At 49.4% G+C, this 24749-nt stretch overlaps 12 protein-coding genes across 12 annotated transcripts; 8 read left to right on the top strand and 4 right to left on the bottom strand.

The window, feature by feature from the left end:
- Window positions 1-179: 179 nt before the first annotated feature.
- Window positions 180-2116, top strand: J7337_006238 (uncharacterized protein; the record flags this gene model as incomplete). Its single annotated transcript, XM_044823902.1, has 3 exons — window positions 180-305; window positions 368-765; window positions 823-2116. 3 exons carry the CDS (start codon window positions 180-182, stop codon window positions 2114-2116), a joined length of 1818 nt encoding a protein of 605 aa, XP_044682393.1.
- A 2224-nt stretch (window positions 2117-4340) lies between these two features.
- J7337_006237 (uncharacterized protein) lies at window positions 4341-5423 on the top strand (the record flags this gene model as incomplete). The annotated part of the gene is made up of 3 exons (XM_044823901.1): window positions 4341-4883; window positions 4941-5103; window positions 5155-5423. The coding sequence occupies 3 exons, from the start codon at window positions 4341-4343 to the stop codon at window positions 5421-5423; spliced, it is 975 nt and encodes a 324-aa protein (XP_044682392.1).
- Window positions 5424-6441: 1018 nt separating this feature from the next.
- Window positions 6442-7663, top strand: J7337_006236 (uncharacterized protein; the record flags this gene model as incomplete). Its single annotated transcript, XM_044823900.1, has 4 exons — window positions 6442-6596; window positions 6674-6883; window positions 6945-7125; window positions 7196-7663. 4 exons carry the CDS (start codon window positions 6442-6444, stop codon window positions 7661-7663), a joined length of 1014 nt encoding a protein of 337 aa, XP_044682391.1.
- A 942-nt stretch (window positions 7664-8605) lies between these two features.
- Window positions 8606-9868, top strand: J7337_006235 (uncharacterized protein; the record flags this gene model as incomplete). Its single annotated transcript, XM_044823899.1, has 3 exons — window positions 8606-8809; window positions 8865-8936; window positions 8987-9868. 3 exons carry the CDS (start codon window positions 8606-8608, stop codon window positions 9866-9868), a joined length of 1158 nt encoding a protein of 385 aa, XP_044682390.1.
- Window positions 9869-10145: 277 nt separating this feature from the next.
- J7337_006234 (uncharacterized protein) lies at window positions 10146-11396 on the bottom strand (the record flags this gene model as incomplete). The annotated part of the gene is made up of 2 exons (XM_044823898.1): window positions 10146-11211; window positions 11263-11396. 2 exons carry the CDS (start codon window positions 11394-11396, stop codon window positions 10146-10148), a joined length of 1200 nt encoding a protein of 399 aa, XP_044682389.1.
- A 596-nt stretch (window positions 11397-11992) lies between these two features.
- J7337_006233 (uncharacterized protein) lies at window positions 11993-13174 on the top strand (the record flags this gene model as incomplete). Its single annotated transcript, XM_044823897.1, is given in 3 exon segments — window positions 11993-12627; window positions 12643-13083; window positions 13135-13174. The coding sequence occupies 3 exon segments, from the start codon at window positions 11993-11995 to the stop codon at window positions 13172-13174; spliced, it is 1116 nt and encodes a 371-aa protein (XP_044682388.1).
- Window positions 13175-13325: 151 nt separating this feature from the next.
- J7337_006232 (uncharacterized protein) lies at window positions 13326-15108 on the bottom strand (the record flags this gene model as incomplete). The annotated part of the gene is made up of 5 exons (XM_044823896.1): window positions 13326-13540; window positions 13591-13884; window positions 13937-14441; window positions 14501-14662; window positions 15046-15108. The coding sequence occupies 5 exons, from the start codon at window positions 15106-15108 to the stop codon at window positions 13326-13328; spliced, it is 1239 nt and encodes a 412-aa protein (XP_044682387.1).
- Window positions 15109-15269: 161 nt separating this feature from the next.
- On the top strand, window positions 15270-15825 carry J7337_006231 (uncharacterized protein; the record flags this gene model as incomplete). Its single annotated transcript, XM_044823895.1, has 2 exons — window positions 15270-15546; window positions 15632-15825. 2 exons carry the CDS (start codon window positions 15270-15272, stop codon window positions 15823-15825), a joined length of 471 nt encoding a protein of 156 aa, XP_044682386.1.
- Window positions 15826-15894: 69 nt separating this feature from the next.
- On the top strand, window positions 15895-17104 carry J7337_006230 (uncharacterized protein; the record flags this gene model as incomplete). The annotated part of the gene is made up of 5 exons (XM_044823894.1): window positions 15895-16225; window positions 16280-16621; window positions 16672-16769; window positions 16825-16864; window positions 16974-17104. The coding sequence occupies 5 exons, from the start codon at window positions 15895-15897 to the stop codon at window positions 17102-17104; spliced, it is 942 nt and encodes a 313-aa protein (XP_044682385.1).
- A 114-nt stretch (window positions 17105-17218) lies between these two features.
- On the bottom strand, window positions 17219-18568 carry J7337_006229 (uncharacterized protein; the record flags this gene model as incomplete). Its single annotated transcript, XM_044823893.1, has 2 exons — window positions 17219-18511; window positions 18557-18568. 2 exons carry the CDS (start codon window positions 18566-18568, stop codon window positions 17219-17221), a joined length of 1305 nt encoding a protein of 434 aa, XP_044682384.1.
- Window positions 18569-19132: 564 nt separating this feature from the next.
- Window positions 19133-20839, top strand: J7337_006228 (uncharacterized protein; the record flags this gene model as incomplete). The annotated part of the gene is made up of 3 exons (XM_044823892.1): window positions 19133-20065; window positions 20118-20472; window positions 20523-20839. 3 exons carry the CDS (start codon window positions 19133-19135, stop codon window positions 20837-20839), a joined length of 1605 nt encoding a protein of 534 aa, XP_044682383.1.
- An 872-nt stretch (window positions 20840-21711) lies between these two features.
- Window positions 21712-22265, bottom strand: J7337_006227 (uncharacterized protein; the record flags this gene model as incomplete). Its single annotated transcript, XM_044823891.1, has 2 exons — window positions 21712-22006; window positions 22120-22265. 2 exons carry the CDS (start codon window positions 22263-22265, stop codon window positions 21712-21714), a joined length of 441 nt encoding a protein of 146 aa, XP_044682382.1.
- Between the last annotated feature and the right edge of the window lie 2484 nt (window positions 22266-24749).

Below are 24749 nucleotides of genomic sequence, written 5' to 3'. Positions count from 1 at the left end.
ACCCCACAAGCGCTAACAAACCCCACAAACGGTAGTTCAAGCCCGACCATCCCGTTGATAAGGTATAACAGTAAAACAGCACCAAGCTCCTGAATATCGTCGCTAGCGGGCAATGCTACTCTATTCCATCTCGTCTTTTTTTCTTCTTCACTAAAAGAAACCTCGGTTAAGTGATCACCATGGCCCAGCCGAATACTCTAACGCACGCTAAAGTCGAACTCGAAGATGATCCCCATCGTGCTGCGCTGGAGGACAATCCCACTACGCAGCCGAAGACGGGAGCCCGAGTCTGGATTGCCATCTTTGTAAGAAAGCCCCTGTGATCATATAATTCCGGCATCGGAACCGGCTGATACCGAATTGACAGTCGATGGCATTGTCCTTCGGACCAGCTGTTGGCCTTCCATTCGTCTGCGTTGCGAGTATTGTTGTGCAGATCACGAATGAACTTGGCGATGCGAGTCAACTGCCGTGGGTTGTGGGAGCATGGTCTCTCGCAACAGCCTGCTCTTTCTCCCTCGGTGGTCCCTTTAGCGACATCTTTGGGCGTCGAAGCATCATCCTTGCAGGCCAAGTTGTCGTTCTGATTGGTAACATCGTGGGAGGAACCGCTCAGAACACCCAAAGCATCATTGCAGCTGAGACTTTGGTCGGCCTTGGAACTGGCTTTGTGTTTGTGGCGTATGCAGGTGTACCCGAGATGCTTCCCAACAAATGGCGGTCTCTCGGCCTGGGCATTCTCGAGGGAGGAATTGCTATCCCTTGGTAAGTCTACACAGAGCATCCCCTAAGCATTGACAATTACTAATGCTGGGGTTCCAGGGCTGTGGTGAGCGTTCTCCTTGCAAATGCGATGTACAAGTACGCGACCTGGCGATGGCTCTTCTACATCGCCATCATCGTCCAGGCCATCTCCTTGGCTGGTACAGCCTTGTTCTACTGGCCCACGTCTCATCCTCAAGGAGATTTCGAGAAGTCACGATGGACTCAGTTCCGAGAGATCGACTGGATCGGCCTTGGTCTGTTCACGGCCGGACTCGCTGTGTTCTTGATCGGCTTGACTTGGGGCGGCACCACTTCCCATCCGTGGAAGAGTGCCAGTACCATCGTTCCAATCGTTCTCGGACTATTCACCATTGTCGCTGCTTTCATCTACGACTTCTTTTTCGCAAAAGCTCCCATGTTTCCTCTCAGTCTCTTTTCTACTATCCGTGGCTTTCTTCTTGTTATCGTTGTCTTGTTCATTTCGGGAATGAACTATAATTCTCTTTCTGCTCTGCTGCCCCAAGGCTCCCTCTACATGTTCACTACTGACGGCATTGAGATTGGTGTTCTGGCGTTACCCAACACCCTAATGCAGGGTGTCTGTGGTTTCCTGGTTCCTCTTTTCTCTCACAAGATCGGTCACATCAAATGGCAGTTTGTCGCCGGCACGGCATTCCAGGCTATCTTCATTGGAGCCAGCGCCGCAACCGTCAATCCTAACCACAAGCTCGCCTGGGCATTCGTACCGGCATTTGGTGTTCCAATGTTCGTCCTTTGCACCATCCTGGGATACTCCATCGCTAGTCTGCATGTACCTCATTCTCACCTAGGTCTCGCCATGGGTCTTCTGGGTACCTTCCGATCAGCCGGTGGTGCGGTCGGAAATGCCATCTTCAACACCATCTTCCAGGATAAGTTCAAGACTTATTCTGGCGAGGAGATCGCTCGTGCTGCACTACAGAGCGGTCTCAACGCGACTGATCTGGGACTCATCATCCCGGGTACCATTCAGCATAATCTCGGTGTCCCTGGTGCCCTCGACGCCGTCCCTGGCATGACACCAGAGATCCAGGAAGTCCTTCAACATGCGGTCAGACTAGCCTACGGTCGCGCATTCCAGTTCGTCTTTTATATCACAATCGCATTCTCGACTGTTGCTGTTATTTGTGCCTTGTTCGTGGAGGATCCAACTGCTTTCATGACGAATCATGTTCAATCTGCCATGGTTGGTCGAGGTCATACCGGGGTTGTTGATGGGGCTGCCCCAGTCACAGGTACAGATGATAAGCCTACTGAGAGCCATGATGAGAAGAGCGATGGCAATACTGCAGGTGGAGTCAAGATGGCCTGAGATATGAGCTGCAACACTTGTATCATCGTCGGCTATGTGACTAGTGTCTCAGAGGTTCGTCTTCATCTTTGAACACAGTCGTCTTGTTTTTATTTAATGGTGGTAGGACCGATGCAATATTGACAGAAAACTGCAATTGAAAAGAGGTTCTGATATCATACAGCGCCATACCTATCTAAGAAGGTGGTAAAACTCACCGTTGTTGGTCGAGGTCTCGTAGATTCAAAAGGCCCTTCTCTATTGCGTTCCCTGCATCCATTGTAGCCGCCAGGAATTGATTCTGTTGGCCACCGTAAGAGATAAGCCATATCGCGTAATCCTAGTCTATGATCTGACTGACCCACTGTAACCTCTATTTTTACCATCTCGTATCTGCATAGCGTCTATCCGCCTTAGTATCAATTAATTTCCCTGCCGCTTCCTATGAACCTGGAACAAACCTCTCACATCCATTCTCCTACATCTTGAGGCGGTCCCAGAACAAGTCATAATTTCTCAGTGTCGTCTCTTTCGCGATCTTGTCCTCGCACACCTATACCATGAACAACAGCGCCACAATTGACCTGGCCTCAGGCCTTGTTAACACTATTTTTTCTGTACTAATATTGTTGCGACTATGGCGGCTTCGAAAAGAGACTACCAAAGTCATCCCCGGACATTCTGGTTCCTCATCGCTCGTACAGCCTCCTTCAACTTGTAGGGCAATATGAAGCTGACGTTACGTACTGTGCAGATAATAGCAGGCCTACTTTTTATGGCGGATCTTTATTCTTTGGCAGGCGATGTCTTACAGAAAGATCTCCATCGCATCGTAGTGCCAGTCACATCTTTCGTCGCTACTGCACTTCTCTGTCCTCTGATATACCTGGAACGTATGCGCTCAATTAGGCCAGCGGACATTGCCGTTGTCTTTTTACTCGTATCTTTGGGGCTTGATATAGCTGTTGCGATACAAGATGGCCTTGAGCATTGGTTGATGCCCGCCACCAAGCTTACTCTAGAGCTTTTTCTAGTCGCCACAGAAAGCCGAAGCAAACAACGAATACTCAAAAGTCCCTACTCTTCCCAGACTCCCGAAGAGCTTGCAGGAATTCTAAGCCGAATATTCTTCTGGTGGATCAACCCCATTCTCGCGTTGGGAAACCAGATCATACTTTCCGGCGAAGATCTCCCTCCAATTGACCACCTCCTTACATCGGAGAAGCTCCGTCGTGATGGCTTGAAGGCGTGGGACCAGAGGACGAGATCAGTGAACAAGTTTACACTACCCATTTGCCTTGTTAGAAGCATGCTACCTCAGTTTATGGCACCAGTCATCTTTCGATTATGTCTGATATTCTTTCGCTACGCGCAGCCTGCTCTTATTAGCTCTGCGGTTCACATACTAAGCAGCCACTCCGATGGAGGTAGACTTACGCTAATTATTAAAGCGGCTGCGGTCTATTTCGGGCTAGCAGTATTTGAAGCAGTTTACCACCATCGGTTGAACCGACTCAGCATCACGACTAAAGGTACACTCGTTGGGCTTATCAATAACGCGGCTATGCGGCAGAAGTCAAGCAGCTACAACGACGGTATAGCTCTGACTTTGATCAGCACAGATACCGAGAGCGTGATGAGATTCGCGAGCATGTTTCATGAAACCTGGGCACATGTCCTTGAGGTCGTAATCGGGATGGCGATGTTGGCTCGACAAATCCGCTGGGCCGCCCCGGTACCACTCGTGATTATGTTTTGTGAGACTTCCAGTTCAGATTTGGTCTTTTTAAATGCAGCTAACGGGCTTCTGTTCTAAAGTTTGCTCTCGCATGAGTCGATACCTGGCCAAAAATCTGCAAAGCAAGCAGAAAGCCTGGAATGAGGCGACACAGAGGCGAATTTCCCTGACAGCATCTGCGCTCTCATCAATGAAAGTGATGAAAATGCTTGGTCTTTCCAGACAGACCGAGTCTTGGCTCCAGAAGCTTCGAGCCCAAGAACTAGAGTTGGCGAGAAAAGTACGGTGGATGATGGTCGCCTATAACGCCAGTGGTGGGTTCTCATGACGACTAGTTCAACAGCTCTCCCTCAGCTAACCATGATAGCAAATGCGCTCGGCATATTCTCTCCTATACTGACATTCGTCATATTCGTGATGTATGCTAACCTCCGTGGGTCAACTCTCGACGCCGAGACTGCATTTACAACAACAGCGCTTCTTGGGCTAGTAACCCATCCGGCAAACATGATCATGACGATTGTGCCTCGTGCCATTGGCTCGTTGGCTGCTTTTGGGAGAATCCAAGACTATCTTGTCCAGCTTGGTAGAGCTGATGAGAGATACTTGTTCAAGACAGATACCAAGCATGATAAGTCTTTACCAGCGATTTGCTTTGAAGCTGTCACTGTCCAGTCTCATTCATCATCGCACCCAGTTCTACAAACGATCAATTTCACCGCGAATAAAGGCTCAATAGTCATCTGCGCTGGAGCTGTTGGAAGCGGAAAGACGATCGTTGCCCGGTGCATTCTAGGCGAAATCCCAACGTCAAGTGGGACAATCTCCGTGTCCACCAAGCGGATTGCTTACTGCGAACAATCGCCCTGGTTGCCGAGTGGAACTCTGAAGGAAACGGTTTGTGGCTTTGGAAAGTTCGAACCTAGCTGGTATAAGCATGTTGTCAGGCTTTGCTGCCTTGATGAGGACATCTCAGCCTTCCCGCTCGGGGACGATACTTTGATTGGGAGCCGGGGTATGAAGCTCTCTGGAGGTCAAAGACAGCGGCTGGTATGTACTCGATTCTATCTCTATCTATGAAGCTTTACGGTACTAACTATAAACCAGGCACTCGCCCGCGCTGTATATGCTCGGTGCGAAATTGTGCTTCTGGACGACAGCTTCTCGGCTCTAGATCACAACACTGAGGGAAAGGTCGTTTCCAATCTTCTGGGAACCCATGGCCACTTCCGTAAGACAGGTGCTACAGTCTTCTTAATTGCCAACTCCAGTGAGTGCTCAACAATATTTTCCGGGATATATTCATGCTCACAATCTTCAGCCAAACACTTTAGCCTGGCGGACTCGCTGCTAGTTCTGGACAACGGAAAGGTCACATACCAAGGGTCACCAAACGCAATAGATGAAGAAGCGGCGCATTTATGCCAGACGCATGTCAGGGCGACAGTCGCTGAAACCAACACCGATCTTGTTGAATCTAGCAAGACAATTCAGAGCCAAGCTCTAGAAGTAACTGAGGCTATGGCTGATCTGGGCCGATCAACAGGAGACTTCTCACTATATGGTAATGCTAGAACTCGAACGACGTGAAAGATGCTGATTGTAATAGGATATTATCTGAGAGCTTTGCACCCGCGGAACTTCTTCATACTACTCACTTGTACAGCTTCATACTCATTCTTCGTGACCTTCCCACAGTATTGGCTGCAGAAGTGGACGGAGTCATCAGGCTCACAAACGACATTTTATATCGGAGGCTACCTCATACTTTCACTATTAGCCTGGATAGCCACGAATGGGTCAATGTGGTATGTCATTTAGTACCTGAACATACTCTCATGTAGCTAATGGTTGGTATGCAGGTCTACTCATATGTTGATTGCACCAACATCGGGGACTGAGCTCCACCAACGATTGCTGACAACAGTCTTCGGGTCAGTGCAGCACGACCATCCTACGAAGGGACTGGCTAACTAATCCTAGCGCTCCATTACTGTTCTTCTCATTGACAGAGACGGGTTCAATACTGAATCGGTAAAGGAAAACATCTGCATTTCACGGCTCCTTACTTGGCTAATGATTCTCAGGTTCAGCGAAGATATGCAACTCGTTGACAAGAACCTACCTCCAGCGATTCTCTCTCTTTCCAACCGTTAGTATTACTCAGCCACCCGAAAATATGTAAGAGAAGTTGGATTTCTAATCAGTCGCAGAGGTCTTCAAGTTACTGGTGCAGGCTACCCTTCTTTTCAGCGCCCAAAAGCTGCTAGCTGCCACGTTGCCTCTATGCGTGTTGGTAGTCTACGTTGTGCAGCGAGTGTACCTGTGCACATCTCGGCAACTTCGTCTACTCCAACTGGAATCGCAGTCTGCTGTCTACTCAAGCTTCCTCGAGTCCGTAAGTACCTGGATCTGCATTTAACGAAACAGGGCTGACTGTGTCGTCAATTCACAGGTCGAGGGTGTCGCCAGCATCCGATCATTTGGCTGGGTGAAGGAAGCAGAGGCTACTAACATGGAATGCCTTGATAGGTCCCAGCAACCAGCTTACATACTCCTGTCTTTGCAGCTCTGGCTCAATATTGTTCTCGACTTGGTCATTGCGGCTATGGCAGTGATTCTCATCACTTTGGCAGTATTCTTGGATGGCAGCACAACAGCTGGCCAAATTGGCATGTCTTTGAACATTGTCCTCGTCGCCAACTCGACGCTTTTAGCGCTTGTCACGTCTTGGACGAATCTGGAGATATCTCTTGGTGCTATGTAAGTTCGCGCTTGGACTAGACAGCTATCTCTAATTTTCTGAATCTACGTCTTTGCTGATTGGATGACTATTGCAGATCTCGTTTGAAGATACTGGAAGCAGACACAGTAGCAGAAGAACAGTCGCCATCTGGAGCAGAAGTCCCCGAGTATTGGCCTTCACGTGGGGCGGTTGAGGTCCGTGACCTGACGGTCTCTTACGAAGAGACGCACGTGCCGGCGTTGAAGAACATCAACCTATCCATTGAACCAGGTCAGCATTTGGTGATCTGTGGTAGGACGGGCAGGTAGGTCCCCTATATGAGCCCCTCTCTATCATACGTATTTGTTACTGACAGGCTTTCCTAGTGGGAAGAGCACTCTCCTCCTCGCCCTACTCCGTCTTCTCAATACCCAATCAGGGGCCATCGAAGTTGATGGAATCGATTTGAACCAGGTTCCACTGTCAATTATACGAGAGCGATGTTTTATCACTGTCACGCAAGATCCATTTCTGCTCGCGCAGGCTAGTCTTCGTTTCAACTTGGACGTAAGTAATCGCGCTTGAAACTGTGACGAGAACTTGCATTAACAAACTACCTCTGTTTTCTTCTTTGTAGCCTTCAGAAACTCTTCCTGAAAGTGCCATAATGAAGGCACTTGGACGAACTGGGCTCTGTGGACATTTCGACAGCAATCCGGAAGCAAAGCTGGTAGACATCCTGGACGACCCTCTTAGCTCGTTGCCTCACATGTCAACTGGCCAAACCCAGTTGTTCGCCTTGACAAGAGCTATCCTACGAGCCGAGCATTCTTCAATCAAAGGAAAAAACGCTATTATTCTTCTGGACGAAGCGACATCCTCGGTTGATGGGCTGACAGAGTCAACTATGCGGCGCATCGTGAAAGAGGTCTTTACGGATAACGGACACACTGTGATTGAGATTACGCATCGTTTGTCTGGATTTGAGGGTATCGCGAGAACTGGAGGACAGAGTCAACAAGTGAAAGCAATTCTCCTTTCGCAGGGAGAGATTCAGAGCCAAGGAAGATTTGAGGATGTGCTCAACTTTGGCAAGGAGCCTTAGATAGACAGGAATGGTCTAGTCAATCAAACTGTCATGTGCTGAGAAAAGGTTTGTCCAAGTATCACTCACAAGTCGCATGGTAGCAACGATATCAGCTATACCAAGACCTATGCAAGGTATTGAGCTGATACTTCAAGATAAAGACCATCGTCTCCAGAGAGTTGCCCTTTTTATACAATACATCCCACAGCATCATCAGCATTCCAAAAAGGGAAACAAAAGTGACCAAGAATGCCGCGATACCGCTTGCGGCACTGATTGTCGCAGGGACCGCAAGGTCTAGAACCAGTAACATCGTCATTTATTATCATGGGCTCGACCAGCCTATTTAAGCATAGCTCGATCGTCCAGTCTACTACTCGCTCCCCGAGCGATGATTGGTTGATGCCATATCAGCGAGATCGGAATGCTGCGGCCGTCGGCTGGAGGCTTATCTAGTGTCGGCCAACCCCGCATTCGCCGTCAACTAGTCGAGATATGAGAACTCTGGCTGGGATATTTAACATGTCGCTATGTCCTGTTAGTCTTGGCGATCTTGAAACATCTTCATTGACTTCTCATTATGCCGTCCGAAGAGGGAACTTTGACGATTGATGCCTTGCCTCCGGGCACGCAGCGCATCAATGACTTGCAAGCTACTCATATCGTGCTGGCTCCTCGGCCAACTTCAGATCCCAATCAGCCTCTGGTACGAAAACCCCATCCACAATTAGCCTCCTCTAACGATTTAAGAACTGGAGTCCAATGCGCAAAACTCTCCATATGGTGCTTCTGTCCCTGTACTCAATGATGATGTTTTGCATGTACGTCTTCAACCTCGTTCTATTATTCCATTGCTAATTAAGTCATTCAAGTCCCTGCATGAGCGTTCCATTCTGGCAAAACTTCAACGAAGAGCTCGGGATGAGCTATGATATGCTTAACAATGGGTATGCAGCAAACATGGCAGGTCTTGCAACCGGCTGCATCATCTTCATCCCTATCGCCCTGCGCATCGGCCGTCGACCTGTTTATCTCGTTACGTCGTTGATTATGTTTGGTGCTGGGGCGTGGCAAGCTGAGACGCATACTGTTGGGGATATGATCGGTATGAATACTATCGCAGGTATCGCTGGAGCTGTCAATGAGGCCTTGTTCCAGGTTACGGTACGCTTTTACCCAAATGGATTGAAGAGGTCGCTTATGCTTATTGGTATGACAGGTCACGGAACTTTTCTTCGTCCATCAACGTGGTACAATGAACGGTATCTACTTCATGATGGTCCTGGTAGGGGTGAGTAGTCCTATAGTCCTTCCACTGCGGTCACATTCTGACAAATACAGAACTACCTTGGACCTGTCTACGGTGGCCAAGTCGCCGTGACAATGGGCTGGCGCTGGGCTTGCTGGTCCGCCACCGTTTTCACCGGCATCGTCACCGTCCTCATGTTCTTCTTCCTCGAAGAAACAAAGTACATCCCCGCACCGCTCAACGGCCACGACCCTCGAGTCACCACATCCTCACCCACCGATAACGAGTTCTCCAAGATTAACAGCACCGCAAAGACACCCTTGCCAAACGATTCACCAGCCAGCGTCGACTCTATGGACCAGCAGAGTGATACTGTTGAGATAGATCACAGCATTCCGATGAACTCTTACTGGAAGCGCCATGCCCTTTTGACATTGGATAAGCATGAGTCCACTCAGAAGCGAACGTTCTGGAGAGACGTTTACGAGCCTTTCCAACTCCTCGCCACATTTCCAGCTGTGATGTTCGCCGCGTTGCAGTATGGCTGGAGTATTGCCATGCTCGCCATTCTAGCAGTGACACAAAGTTCACTCTACTCCATTCCGCCGTATAACTTCACAGCTGCAGGTGTTGGAAACATGAATATCCCTCCATTCATCGGTGCAATCCTGGGAGCCATCTTTGGAGGACCACTCGTTGACTGGTCCATTGTGCAGATTGCGAAACGCCGTGGGGGTATCTATGAGCCCGAGACGAGATTGTGGCTATTCCTGGTTCCTGGGTTATCCATGACTATCGGATGTCTCATGTATGGACTCACCATTGCCAAGGGAATGCCTTGGATCATCAATGCTGTAGGCGCAGGCTTCATCGGTTTCGCCATTGGAGGCGGCGGAGATATGTCCCTCACATTCCTTCAGGATTCTCACGAACATGCAAGTTATCCCAACTCCAATCGTCCTGCTATGGTCTAACCTTCTCTCAAGATCATAGGTCCTGCATTGACAGGTGTTGTGTTTGTTCGTAACGTCATTGCAACGGGCCTAGTCTTTGCCGTCACGCCGTGGATGAACGGCATGGGCGTTTACAATATGTACGTGGTCTTGGGTTGCATCTCTACTGCCGTTGCTTTGACCTGTTTACCGATGGTTATCTGGGGTCGCACATTCCGGGTTCGGTTGGCGGGCAAGTATGAGTACTACACCAATAGGCAGTATTAGTTTGAAGCATGTAATTATCTCTATACAGGTTCTATGATCTTTTAACGCACATGTTGAGTATCTCCATGACCTGGCTAGCCTCCGTGATAGGGAGCGCATTGGTCTGAATCCAGATGTCGTCCAGACTATTTTTTGCAAGAACCTCAAGCTTATCCTCTCCAATTCCAACTTCTTCAAGTGACCGCGGCATTCCCAGAGCAGAAATAAACACATCCAAGATATCGGCCAAACTTACGGCGCTCTTATTAAGACCTTTCACCTGCAGCAGCTGCCGAACTTCATCCTGCTCCAACAGCAAGTCCCGTACAACTTCCTGTCTCTGAACGTTTGCCTTTTTAGCATAATTGAATTTGCACACAGCAGGCAGCAGTATACAGCTGGTTTCACCATGACCAACTCCAAGTGGTCCAAGTTGATGTCCGATAGCATGACTCGCACCGAGTGGAACACCACTTGACACGGCACACATAGACGACACAACTCCCTGATGGCATAGATGTCGCGCTTGTAGAGACTTTTGATCTACTTTGCTTGCCAAGAGACCACTGACAAGCTTCACCAGACCCTTCTTCGACCATTCATCGGCTTTATCGTTTGAGACAAGCGAGCAGAGCGTTTCGACACAATGATCCACGGCTCGGATACCCGTGCTAAGCCAAACCCACTCCGGGGTAGTGAGGCATAGCTCTGGATCTTGGATGACGAGTTCTGGATCGACGCCCTCGCAGTGAAAGGTTCTCTTTGCATGGCCTAGGGACTCTGTTCCTCCAGCAATGGCTTGGAACTCGCCGCCTGACAGTGATGTCGGGATGTGGATGAGTGGAATAGTCGGCCTGGATATGTTACTTCGTAACGCAGGATTGCTTTTTGGCGTTCCCCACAATGTGTTCATCTCCTCTTCAGTGGTGACCGAGTTGGCCAATGCGAGCCTGACCAACTTGGCGGCATCTGTTAGACTACCAGCGCCTAGCGTCACCAGACAGTCGACGTCGAGTTTCGACGCATCATTGACGACTTCGAGGACTTGCGCAATTGGAGTATGCGGATTGATGCCTATTCTGACCCCGACAATCCTGCTATCCAGGGCCGAGCGAAGTCTGCCAAGTGCGTCTGTAGATTGCGCCAAAGACTTCGAACAAATTACATACACCCTTGAGCTGGCAAAGGTATCGCGACAGTGACGTAAGCAGGCCTCGGGGAATTTGAGCCCGCATGAGACTTTGGGCGTCCCTCGGCCTTCGTAGGCTGGATAACACACTTCTTTTCCGAACTCGAAAGTCATGATTGCTTGTGACTAGGGTGTTTGTTACTGTGAAAAGCTGCTCAGTCTGCAGAAACTCAATCAAGGACGACAATACAGGGTAGGATGAGAATGAGCGGATGGTAGCTCCCCTCTCGCTGAAGTGAGCTTAGCGCAGCCATGACATGGCGAACGCGTTCCACTTCCACTTCCCCCACATGGAACGCGCGTGACGCGTGTGAACTCTTCTCCACATGAGCATGGGGAACTCCAGGTACGGAATTACGGATATAGACTGAAGCCATAATGTGGGACGCCAGAAGAGGGATAGCGCTCAAGCTGCCAAGCAAAGCATCACCAACACCATGGAACACCAGGACAGAGTTGAGAGTGCCTTGTTGCAATTGGTGATACACAAAGTACAAGGGAAAAAGCAATGGCGAGTCTTGCAAGGCGTTTGAAACCACTGTCGACAAAGTCACCGAGTGATATAGTCATTTTATCAGCTGTTCGCAGTCCCATTACACGAGCGTTTAAAGGAGGGTTCAAAGATGCGTGGCCGGAAGACATTTTGGCGCCGGTAGGTTGATCTCATAATAGTTGATCACATACACTGTGGCTGACATGTCCTTCAGGTTATGGCCCAAGCGGCACTGCGGGCTAAGATCCAGAATGGAGATGTTCAAGATGTTCTGATAGGGAATGTCCTCGCGGAGCTGGGCTTTGCAAAGACTGGTAGAATGGCAATCTTACACGCTGGTTTTCCGACATCAACGACGTTTCACACCGTTAATCGCCAGTGCTCGAGTAGTCTTCAGGCTCTAACTCACATGGCCCATGCCATCCAAGCGGGTCAGATTGATGTTGCTCTCGCTGGAGGTGTCGAAAGCATGTCGAAGAACTATCAGTCTCGTGGAATACCCCAAGACGTGGGTCCAACTCTGCGCAACACCAAGGACAAAGCAGCTGCGGACTGTCTCATGCCTATGGGCATTACATCGGAGAATGTGGCTAAGAGATATGGAGTTGATCGCAAAATGCAAGACGACTACGCGCTGCTGAGTCACACTCGTGCAAATGATGCACTTGCTGCTGGTAGGTTTGAGGAGGAGATAGTACCGATTGAGTATACGGCATATAATAGCGAGACTGGGGAGACTTCACAGGTTCGGGTTGCTGCAGATGACACTATCCGGCCAAACGTGACTCTAGAGAAGTTGGCCAAGATTAAACCAGCTTTTCTGGAGGATGGTGGGAGCACCGCTGGAAACTCGTAAATACAGCACAGCCCACTTGCTTTTGAGGTCTTGCTGATCACTGCACACAGGTCCCAGATATCTGACGGCGCATCAGCAGCCATCCTAGCTCGCCGCTCATGGGCAACCGATCGCGGCCTAAAACCAATAGCTCGATTCCTCGGAACCCAAGTCGCAGGCTGCGAGCCCGACGAAATGGGCATGGGACCAATCTATGCCATTCCACGGCTGTACAAGCATGTCGGTATAGAGCAGAAAGACGTTGATGTTATTGAACTCAATGAAGCGTTTGCGAGTCAGACTCTGGCGTGCATTAATAAACTTGGCTTGGATGTCGATAGTGTTAATCCGAATGGTGGTGCTATTGCTATTGGGCATCCGACTGGAGCTACTGGGACGAGGCAGCTTGCGACGCTGATTGCGGAGCTTGGGAGACGGGAGGAGGAGATTGGTGTTATTAGCATGTGTGCTAGGTAAGACTGTCCAGGTTGCCTCGATTCGGTTGATGCTAACACGCTTTTCAGTACTGGGATTGGTGTTGCGTCCGCTATAATCATGGAGTAGTTCAAATAGCAATACATTTGCCACACAACAACTTTTTTTCGCACCTTGTATGTAGAGGCTAGATTACATGTAGATGACTGCAAGCTTGACAGGCAAAGTGTTTGTAGAAGCGATAGATCCATTTTGCTATACTACTACATACAGAGTCTAATTATCCACCGACGGCCTTATTCTCTCTTAGTCTCTCAATCTCAGCTGAATCTAGACCCAGTACGTCTCTTAATACCTCATCAGTATGCTCTCCCAGTAGTGGAGGCGGCGTGCGGATCGAAGGCTGGGTTCTGGAGTATTTGACAGGGCTGTTGAGAACCTTCAACTGCCCACATGCAGGATGCTGAATTTCCTTGATCATATCTCTCGCCACAACTATTTAGCCATCGTCAGTATGCTATCGCCACCAACTGAGTGCCACATACCATGTGAATGCTCCAGCGTGTCCTTGATATCGTTAATCTTGGCATACGCCAGACCAGTACCCTCAAAGATATCAAGCCATTCTTTGGAAAGCTTGGAACTTGTAATGTCTTCAATCATCCGTTCGAGCACATCTCTATTCGCTACTCGCGCTGAGTTCGTAGAGAAACGTTCGTCAGTTGCCCAATTGTCTTGACCAAGGCATTTGCACAAAACGCCGAAAAGTCGGTCATTAGCCCCACCAATGAGGATGTCGCCGTCTTTGGTGCGGAATGCGCGGTAGGGCACAACAGATGCTAAGCGTTCTCGTTAGTTCAAGTGATAGTAACTTTATGTGGAGCGACTCACGATGTGATGTTCCATATCGTCCACCATCTCTCTTCCCTGTCACCAACACAGATTGCGCCATGTTCGCCAAAGTCGCGACCTGACAATCACTCAAGCACACGTCTAACGCCTGTCCCTGACCGGAATGATTCCTCTCAATCACCGCAGCTAAGATACTATTGACCGCATATAGTCCAGTTGTCAGGTCAGTCACTGCAACACCAACCTTCACCGGCGGTCCATCTCGTGGACCTGTGATGTGCATCAGACCCATCTCAGCTTCGACCATGACATCGAAACCTGCGCGACTGCTATATGGACCTGTCTGGCCATATCCAGTGATACTCGCGTAAATAAGCCGAGGGTTCGTCTTGGCAAGGGTATTGTAGTCGAGTCCGTATTTCTTCAGAGTGCCGGGCAGGTAGTTCTCGACGATGATATCGGCTTTCGCGGCGAGGGTTCGGATCAGTTTTGCCCCTTCTTTTTCCTTGAATGAGACTGCCACCGATCTCTTGTTTCGGTTCACCTGTACTCAGAGTGGTAAGCATGTAATTCTCGTCAAAGTCTAGACAGCGCAAGACTTACCGATAAATAATATGCACTTTCGCCCTCGCCATCTCGTCCGTCTTTATAAGGTGCAAAAGGAGGTCCCCATGCTCTCGTATCGTCGCCTCGTGTCGGATGTTCGATCTTGATAACTTCGGCTCTGTCAAAGTCAGAAATGGGACGGATTCGAGAGGCGAGTTGCTACGAACCCTAGATCACCGAGAATCTGCGCGCAATATGGCTCTCTGGTGTTAACGATAGCACAGATATCTCATACACGTGTAGTACTTACTCCAGCGAGAACTCTAGATATGTCCAAGACTCTGATTCCCGTTAGAGGCAACCTTGGAGTTGCCGCTGTCGCATTGCCTCTTGTGCTCAAAGCCGAGCGCCAAAGCGGGGCAACCAGTTTTCTTCGGATGGTTAACATCGTGGTGAACTCATAACACTGACAGCAATATTCCGGAGGAGTTGAATTGGCGAGATACTGGAGCCAAGTCCTTTCGTATAAAAGTTGCTATATTATCATGCATGGAAGTATAAACATTTCGCCTCGGCACTTCTGGTGTCTCAGTCCCACATACGGTAACTGGCATCAACATTTGCATGTGGGGTTTACGCAGTAACGCTACTGTACCCTTGTCCATGATGAGCGCATTCATTTACAACTAGGCAATTGACTTATGAGGGAGACAGAAGCTTGTACAACGATTTCACCTTACTGTGATCTCAATCCTGCAGCGTAAAACTTGAATCTGACTGTTCAACACGCTTCATCCGACACTTGGACTTGCTTCAATTCAGAACCATGATGAGATCAGCTTTCTGTGCACAGGCCCCAACCCGCCTGTGGACTTTGACACAGCGCAGCTTCTCGACCTCCACCGTCTTACGAAGGATCAACAAAATCTGTGCCTCAGAAAGCGACGCCATTCAGAAAGTAAAGAGCGGATCGACAGTTCTTGTCGGAGGATTTGGCTTTTCTGGTGTTCCCGAATCGCTTATCGAAGCTATTGCCGCACGAAAAGATCTCAAAGATCTAACCGTCGTCTCAAACAATGCTGGCATGCCTGGTGTCGGACTTGGTACGTGCGCTAGTAACGCTGCTGATCACCGTGTTAATATCGGTAGGCCGATTGCTGGAAACCCGGCAAATTAGTAAAATGATAGCGTCGTATATCGGAGAGAACAAAGTCTTTGAGAAGATGTATCTCAGTGGGGAGCTTAGCCTTGAGTTGATACCGCAGGGAACAATGGCCGAGAGATGCGCCTCTGGGGCAGCTGGTGTACCCGCATTCTATACCCCAGCGGCGTTTGGCACTTTTGGCAAGTCTGCTACCTCGCAAAGAGTGACAAGAGGCTAACATAACGCCTGTTTAGTGCAGACTGGCGAATTACCTGTTCGATATAACAGAGACGGCTCTGTAGCCCTCATGTCACGCCCTCGGGAAACGCGCGAGTTCCACGGAAAGAAATACGTTCTCGAGGAAGCAATCTTCGCCGATGTCGCTTTGGTCAAAGTCCATAAAGCGGATAGACTGGGCAACTGCACATTCCGTAAAGCACAGAACAACTTCAATGAGGCTATGGCTAAGAACGCCAAGTTGACGATTGTTGAGGCTGATGAGATCGTGGAAGTCGGACAATTGGATCCTGAGAGTGTTCATATTCAAGGCATTTATGTCGATGTTATCATCCAAAGTACGAGGCCGAAGAAGATTGAGAAGTTGACGTTTGCTCAGGATGCCAAGAGTGAAGGCAAAGGTAAGCGATGCCTGATCTATTCTCTATACTATGCGCACTTACTGACGGTTAAAGTTACGATTGCCAACCAAAGACGAGAACGTATCATCAAGCGAGCTTCGAAGGAGCTGAAAGATGGCATGTATGTCAACCTCGGTATCGGCATGCCACTCGCGACACCAGGCATGCTTCCAGATGACTTGGAAGTCATTCTTCAATCCGAGAATGGTATCCTGGGGATGGGGCGATATCCAAAGCCTGGGGAGGAGGATCCAGACCTCATCAATCCTGGAAAAGAAACAGTGACGTTAAACCCTGGTGCTTCGACGTTCGGGAGCCATGAGAGTTTTGGTATGATTAGAGCTGGGAAGATCGACTTGACTATGCTCGGTGCGCTGCAAGTCAGTCAATATGGAGGTATGTCTTTCCCTTCCCTCATATAAAGCCACAGAGGCTGACTTGTAAAGACTTGGCCAATTTTATGCTGCCCGGAAAGGTCAAGGGGATCGGTGGGGCAATGGACCTCGTGGCAAGTCCGGAGAAGACAAAGGTGATAATCACCATGGTACGTCCTACCTCGTATTGACCAAGATGAACAGGTCCCTGACCGAGACTTCTAGGAACATGTTGACCGTAATGGAAATCCAAAGATCCTGGAAGGTAAGTCGAACGCTGCGATTAATAAGCCAGAGTTGCTGACGGCCACTGATAGAGTGCACATTCCCACTCACCGGCCCACGATGCGTATCTAGGATCATCACTGATCTAGCTGTCTTTGACTGTACACCTGAGGGTCTCGTACTCAGAGAGCTGGTGGATGAGGTTGAGATGGATGAGCTCAAGAGCAAAACGGGCGCGTCATTCAGGATCGCTGATGACTTGATACCATACCAGACTTAGCCACGAGGGGTATAATTGATGCAACTTCCTAATTTGTCTTCATTCCACTGATTGGCCGCCCATAAACGTGATGAGTTATATGCTGGATGTCTATTGGTATCTACCTGGTGACCTTTAAGATGCATTCCCAGCCAAGGTATCGTCAACCATACGCTGCGCCGACCCCAAATAATTAATAGGATCACAGAGCCTCTCCAGGTCACTCAAAGACAGATGCTTGGTCACCCTCCCATCCTTCTTCAACGTATCAAGCAGCGTACTCCCATCCTTACTCTCAATAGTAACCTTACAAGCCTCATAAACAATATCATGCGCATCCTGCCTCCCCACAAACTTCGCCAACGCCATCATCAACGCCTCACCAACAATAAGTCCCCTCGTAGAAGCAAGATTATCCGCCATACGCTCCTTATCCACAACAAGACCAGCAAGCGCAAACTCAGCTTGGTGAAGCGCTCCAACTGCTATGACGAAGCTTTCAGGTACCGCTACCCATTCTAAATGCCATGGTCCTGATGCGCGTTCAAAGTCAGATACCATACCGTCGAGAACGAGACTGGCGTTGGAGCGCAGGATTTTGGAGGCGGCGAGGATTACTTCGCTGGAGATGGGGTTGCGCTTCTGGGGCATCGTGGATGAGGCGCCGCGGTGGGGGACGAAGGGTTCTGCTACTTCACCGAGTTCGTTGGAGGACATGATTATTAGGTCTAATGCGATTTTGCCGAGGGAGCCGCCGATGAGGGCTAGGAAGTTTGTCACTTCGGCGATGCCATCGCGGGCAACATGCCAGGTGATTGATGGGTTCTCCAGGCCGAGTTCTGCAGCGAGCTGCTTTCGCACGTTGACGCCTTCGGGACCATCGCCGAGGGACGCCAGAGTCCCGGCTGCACCGCCATATTGAACGACAAGAGAACGGCTCTTCAATTGCTGAAGTCGCTCTCTATGGCGGTACAGACTTGATAGCCACACGGCGCATTTATAGCCAAAGGTAACAGGGAGTGCATGTTGGAGATGTGTCCTTCCAGCCATGGGTGTGTCGCGATACGTAACTGCAAGATCTTGAAGCGCGTTTATCACGCCAGTCAACTTGGTCTCAACGATATCAAGACCAGACTTGATTTGCAACAGACTCGCCGTGTCCATGATATCTTGAGTTGTAGCACCCCAGTGCAGATACTTTCCAGCAGAACCGCACATGTCGTTCAGCTGACGCACAAGCGGAAGGATTGGGTATCCGACGACATCAGTCTCGTTGCGCAGCCGGTCCATATCGAGGCTGGTGGCATTGGCTTTGGAGGTGATGTCTGCTGCTGCATCGACGGGAATGACATTGCATTGGGCTTGGGCGCGAGCTAGAGCAGCTTCAACGTCGACGCATCTGTTGATGTAGGCTTGGTCACTGAAGACCTGTAAAGTCAGTTAGTAGTTGTCGATGGATGGGAGGGTTGGTACGGTGACTTGCATTGCGAATCTCGTCGGTGCCGAATAAGTTACGAAATATTACAGAGTCAATGGCACTGACTGAGCCAATTGCACGGCGCTGAACAAGTGTTGGCAGTCGTACACAGGCATTCCAGCGGTGTGGATGAGCTTGATGAGTGATTTGGGTGAGTACCCTGCAAGATTGACGTGTGCGCAGCATAATTGACAACAAAAAGTGAACACCAATAGTGAGCGTCTGGGAGCAATGATTAGGCAACTACCGTAACTTGATATCGATGATTAGTCCCACACGTTGAAAATTAATTAAACATACGGCGTATTCATAAGGTTGAGGGGTAAGAATGATGCCTCTGGTCTGATTATGTGGGAGCTCCATATCCCCACATGCGACGTCAGTTCTCCCACTTACTGGCCCATCTGTGCATCTGCCGTTCGGTAATAAACTGGGACTTACAGGACCTCTCTACCAATACGCCCGGAGAATAAAAGGAAAAAGTACAATCAGATTAGATCCAAGCCATCTTAGACTTGAATAATTCCAACAATCATATCGCATCCTTGAACAATTACACATCAAACATCAGTATGGTCGCCGCTATCAAGAGACGTGAACCCGCCACAGATCCCCAAAAAGTCTTCCACTACACAGACCTCCAGCGCACCAAACCAACCCGCGAGAATGACCCCTACGAATACCTCGCAGGCTGGGGCAACCGCCATCAATCAGAAGTCATCCCCGGGACTCTCCCCGCCGGCCAGAACAACCCCCAAGACAGAGGTTTTGGTCTGTACACTGAGGGTATCACCTACTCTGCTTTCGCAGCTCCTCGCGGCCTCAACATGAGCACCTACATGTATCGCGCTCGACCATCAGCTGCGCACCAGGGGTATTCTAATATCGAGACAAAGTCTCATATTGAGAATTGCTTTTTGTCGCTGAACCCCAAGGTTGAGCCGCTGTATCAACAGGCTGAGTGGTCGCCTTTTCCGCTGCCGGGGGATGATGAAGTGGTTGATTTTACGGATGGTTTGCATACGCTTGCTGGGAGTGGGGATCCAAATCTTAGACAGGGTATTGCTGTTTATGTCTATATGATCAATGCTTCTATGGTCAACAAGGCATATTGCAACACAGACGGCGACTTTCTCATCACTCCTCAGCTCGGCATCATAGACATTCAAACAGAGATGGGTCGCCTCTTCGTCCAGCCAGGCGAGATCTGTGTTATCCAGCGTGGTGTACGCTTTCGCATCAATCTTGCAGAGGGCGTCCCCGTTGCTCGTGGGCACATCGCCGAAGTCTGGGGATCTATGTGGGAGCTTCCTGACCTAGGACCCATCGGGGGACATGGGTTGGCCAACCCACGAGACTTTCTTTACCCTGTCGCGTATATCGACGAGGATCTGCATGTGCCTTTCAAAATTGTTGTCAAGAATAACGGAAAGCATGTTGCCATCAGTCAGGATCATAGTCCGTTTGATGTGGTTGCGTGGCATGGGAATGCAGTTCCCTACAAGGTGAGCTACCGACACGGCGATGCAAGCGAGGTACTAACTACATGAATCACAGTACGATTTGACAAAGTTTGCGTCTCAGAACAGCACCAGTATTGATCACACTGACCCGAGTATCAATACTGTGTTGACGGCAAAGTCTTTCGACCCTCATGTTCCGCTCGCAGACTATCTCTGGTTTGGTCCACGATGGGACGTAGCTAGCAACTCTTTGCGTGCACCTTACTATCACCGAAACAGCGCGACCGAGATGTTGGCTTGTATCTATGGAGCAGGCCTCGGCCGGTCCGATGACTTCTTGCCCGGTGGTTGCAGCTACGAGGGCGGACATACTCCACATGGCGGCTTTGGTGAGGAGTACATCACGGAATCTATCTTGCAGCACAACGAACCACGCAGGATCCTAGAGAGTAAGGAACATACTGTTAGAAATATCATAAAGTCGCTAACTGCGATACAGATCAAATGACCATCATGGTTGAATCGTCTCGCACATTCCTGTTCACAGAGTACGCACGAGAGATCTGCGGTGTTCTCCACAAGCAAGCCACCGACTATCGAGTTTGGGATAATCTTCCCGATCGCTTTTCGGCACATCCTTTGACCAAGCAGCTGCTTGAACGTGTTGCGAAGGATAAGGCGAGCCAGAAGAAGGCGGTTGACTACTATCATTCTGTTCAGTTGCTAGACGCCAAGGGTCAGCCTACCCAAGTGCTCCCCCATGAAACTAATGGCCATGCAAAGATTAGCGCAGTCGATGCAGCGGTTTGGAACTAGGTTAAAGTTACGGATTGTGTCTTGAGCGAAGTGTCTTGAGCGAAGTGTCTTGTATATGTATTTAATAGCGCTATAGGTTCTCGCGTGTGAATAGTATCTTCTCCCGTATCGAACCTCTACATGTGATACAGCTCAGCTAATTGTACATGTAAACCGTGTGCACTTCAACTGTGGACACACCTCAATCACCGCCCAAACGGTCGTCGACTTCAATCAAAGAGTCGCTCATTATCCGCAAAATATGACACAGTTCTTTGGCATTCCACTTCCCGACTTCCTCTAACAAGCTCGCAAATTCGAGCAAGATCATCTTGGCAGCGTTATATCCCGCTTCACACACTGTTCCCGAAAAGCTAATACTTCCTCCACTATGTATAAACTGGCTGGCGGTGTTATCTCCAGCATTATCCACTGCCAACACTGGATCACATAGATTAGTCCAGTCAATATCGTTGAGTAACTCAAATGACTCTGTGTCAGCATCAGTATGTCCCTCGTTCGGTTTCATCATAAAGACATAAAGTCCGAGGACAAGTGCAGCTGTGAATAAGGACATGTCGGAATGGAGCATCACACCATCGTTTGCTCTCCGACGACTCATGGCGACGTATATACCGGCTGCATGGAGACAGGCTCGTCGTGCATAGTGTGTCTGACTCCAGTTGGAGATCTCTTGTAATGCGGCGTATGCGCTCTCAGCTCCGTTGCGACCAGAGGCCATTTCGAAGATCTCAAGATTGGCCAGTACATTGAGGTTAAGGAAGTGCCACTGTGCAATGCAGTTGGGGTTCCTATACCGAAGAAACCTCGAGTAATTTATATAGATATCGCCTAGCACACGCAACGTGTTGCTGCCAGTCTCAGTTGATGCATCAGCACTTGCGGTAGGCTGGTCTCCACTGATATCCCTTGCTCCTCTCGTTTGGTACTGGTGTTGAAGAATGCGTGCCCAGATAGCAGACAGCAAGCCAGTCATTCCAATCGGCGACGTCTCTTGGAGCGGTGTCAATGTGATAGACGGAGCGTGCATTCGTATTATGACAGGCTCTGTGGTTGCACTTGTTCCAGCGTTGCGGCAGCTTCTCCATGACTTTGCTGATGAGGACCGGTACAGATCGATCGATGTCGACATTTCCAGCTGCACCACGGAGGTGCAAATAAGTGGTTCTGTGTTTAGTCTTGAGGCCCACCATGCATCGATCATGATCAACGTGGATATTAGCCTTCATACAATCACCAGGGTCAGTAATGGGTAATGTCGGGGACGAAGCATCACATACCTCTTAAAGCTTTCTGTTCGAGCCCATGCCTTCCACGCCCAATCATCGCTCTGCGCTGGGTCATGAATAAGTCTCGCCGAGTTCGCCTGGGTGAGTAGATTGTCGATGCTGAAGGACGAAGGTCTCGGCATCAGTGAGCCTGACATCTTTAAGAGCTATAGATACATCATTGCGTCAGCTTATAACGAGAAGAGAGGGAAAGGATACCTTAGACGTACGTTCATGGTCTGGTTGTAAAGCATTCTGGATAAGAAGGAATCGCGAGCACCCTACGGTCAGTCTCAGTATTTAGTCCCCCAAGTCCGAGTATCAGATCAGGACTTACATGTGGTGAGCTTATCGACCAAGCCATTAGAAGTAAAGCAGCGGACGCAAGGCGCTCAACAAGCTGTGCTGACCCGTCTGGGCCAAACGATGGTGTCGCTAGTTGAGAACAGCATTTCTCCGTAGCTGCCTGTACAGAGTCAGCACGGTCCTCCATTCAGTCACGGAAGGTAGTGGCATTACTGGCAAGTAGTGTGCTGTGAATGGCTTCACATATGATGAATCGAGAATGGCCAGTCCCAGTAGACACAAGGAGAAAACGACTGAGTTAGATGCTGACTTTGCTGAAAATGTGGGTTGGTGTATAAACGGGACGAGAGAATGAGGCTGTCGAAATGCAATGGTGAGACCAAGGTTCAGTAGTCTCGCGGGTAGAAAGTCGACGCTTGAACCAGGTGAGCCGAACTCGCGTATGAGATCTTGCCTCTTTTCTTCATCCATTCCCCATCTCGATTCGTTCTCGGTTCCGATGGTAGAGCTTGGGGATGATTGTGAGATAGAGACATCTGTAAATATACCATCACCACGGTAGTTCACCACGTCTGCCCAGACTTTGGATGCAATTTGACTCGCGGAGTGCGTGCGGCTCCTAGGCCACAGTGCCGCTACTCTTGCGAAACGCTCCAGTGGGATACTACTGACAGGGTCGACGCTGTTGCTCGAAGCTTGAGATCCACGAACGCCTGGAGATGTTTCGCCGAGACTAAAGTCTAGAAAGTCCAAATGACTAAGATTAGGTTGCAAGAGCTCTAGAGCCCCAGCGTAATGCAAAAGATCTGTGTTGCTCATCGACGTGAGGGATGTTTCATTATTTCCCCAAGGAGCTGACGGGGCAGCTGTGTGCGAATGAAAAACATTCGCCCTGGTACTCAACGACATTCCAGGACTGAGAAATTCAGCATTGGCGGTGAACAAGGTAGGGGTAGCGGTCTCTAGCGATGTCTCCACCATATGATGCGAGAAGCTCATCGGCGATAGTTCATTATCATGCTGGCCTATAGCAGGGGATTGATTGGCAGGCCGTCGATCATCAAAAGAGCCTTCCAAAGCCAACTTTGCTGATTCAGTTGGTTGTTCGTGGAGAGCTTGCAGCATTGATACTGTAGCCAACGCATCTAGGTCGGACGTTGAGAACTGCGCCATCGAGTTATCGACAGCGATAGAGCTATCCTCTTGCTGTTGTGTCTGTCCATTATCGCGCATGTGATCATTATGTTGCTGATCTGTCTCGCCTTCCGAGCCTTCCTCTGTCTCGGGCGGTGGTAGCGAACACACATTTATGGAATCGGCCAGGACACTTTGTCGGCGCTGCCGGCTCTTCTCGTTCGTTGAGACATCGGATCTTCGGCGCTCTCTCTCTGAGGTGTCGCTGTTTGGGTGAAAGTATCTAACATGGCGAAGGAGGACATCGCTGTTGCAATCAATACCAGCGTTGGAAAATAATTTGGTGGTGACTCTTACCTCCGTGCATAGCCGCGACCGCATGTATCGCATCGATATGGCTTCTCCCCTGTATCTAAGCATGGGTCAATTATCGCGATTGAGATGGTTCCATGTGGGGATGATCTTACGAGAGCGCTCGTGGCGGAGAAGATGCTCTGTCTTGTGGAACGTTCGGTGACAGTATGAGCAGCCTTTCATGGTCTTGAAGGCGCGCGGTTGGCATTGAGTAACAATAACCGATAAGAAACTTGGGACTAAACTATGCCGCAAGGTAAAATGAACACTCTAAACATGCGAAAGGCCATGAATAATGCTCTGAAACTGCGGCTCCGCTGCTGCAATGACGAAATCTGGGGTTGTCGCGGGGTAAGAAAACATCAATCTCTCCTCAGTTGTTTCTTTCTCACATGCAAGGCATCTAACCAACCCCTGAGAAAAGAGAAATGCGGTCTGGGCTCACCCGGTACCGCTTCATCTGCCGAAGCAGATCGACAAGGTGAAGCGGAAGATCCGGGGTACATGGATTACAGAGACTCAGTATTTCCCAAGCAGCCAATCAGATAGTGTCAAGTAGAGTAGATGACCTTTACCCCGCAATCCTGATTATAGAGTTTAATAACAACTTCGATAGCTCGGTTAAACGGGCGCTGGGCCAAAATCACTTACCCTAGATCTATGTGGGGCTTTCTATTATCATAATCATGATGGTATGTGGGACAACGTACAAGACGGCAAGGGGAGGCAAAACAACTTAAGGTCTCTATATGAAGCGATGAAGAGACTCAGGTTAAGCTTAGCATGTTTTAGTGAAGAGTTAGGCCAGCCTATTCTGATACCTTAATTTAATATTAGAAGTTTTGCTC

This window comes from Fusarium musae, chromosome 4, assembly GCF_019915245.1.
Source record: "Fusarium musae strain F31 chromosome 4, whole genome shotgun sequence".
NCBI lineage: Eukaryota > Fungi > Ascomycota > Sordariomycetes > Hypocreales > Nectriaceae > Fusarium > Fusarium musae.
Note: the sequence above shows the minus strand (reverse complement) of the source record. Positions and strands in the feature narration are given on the sequence as shown.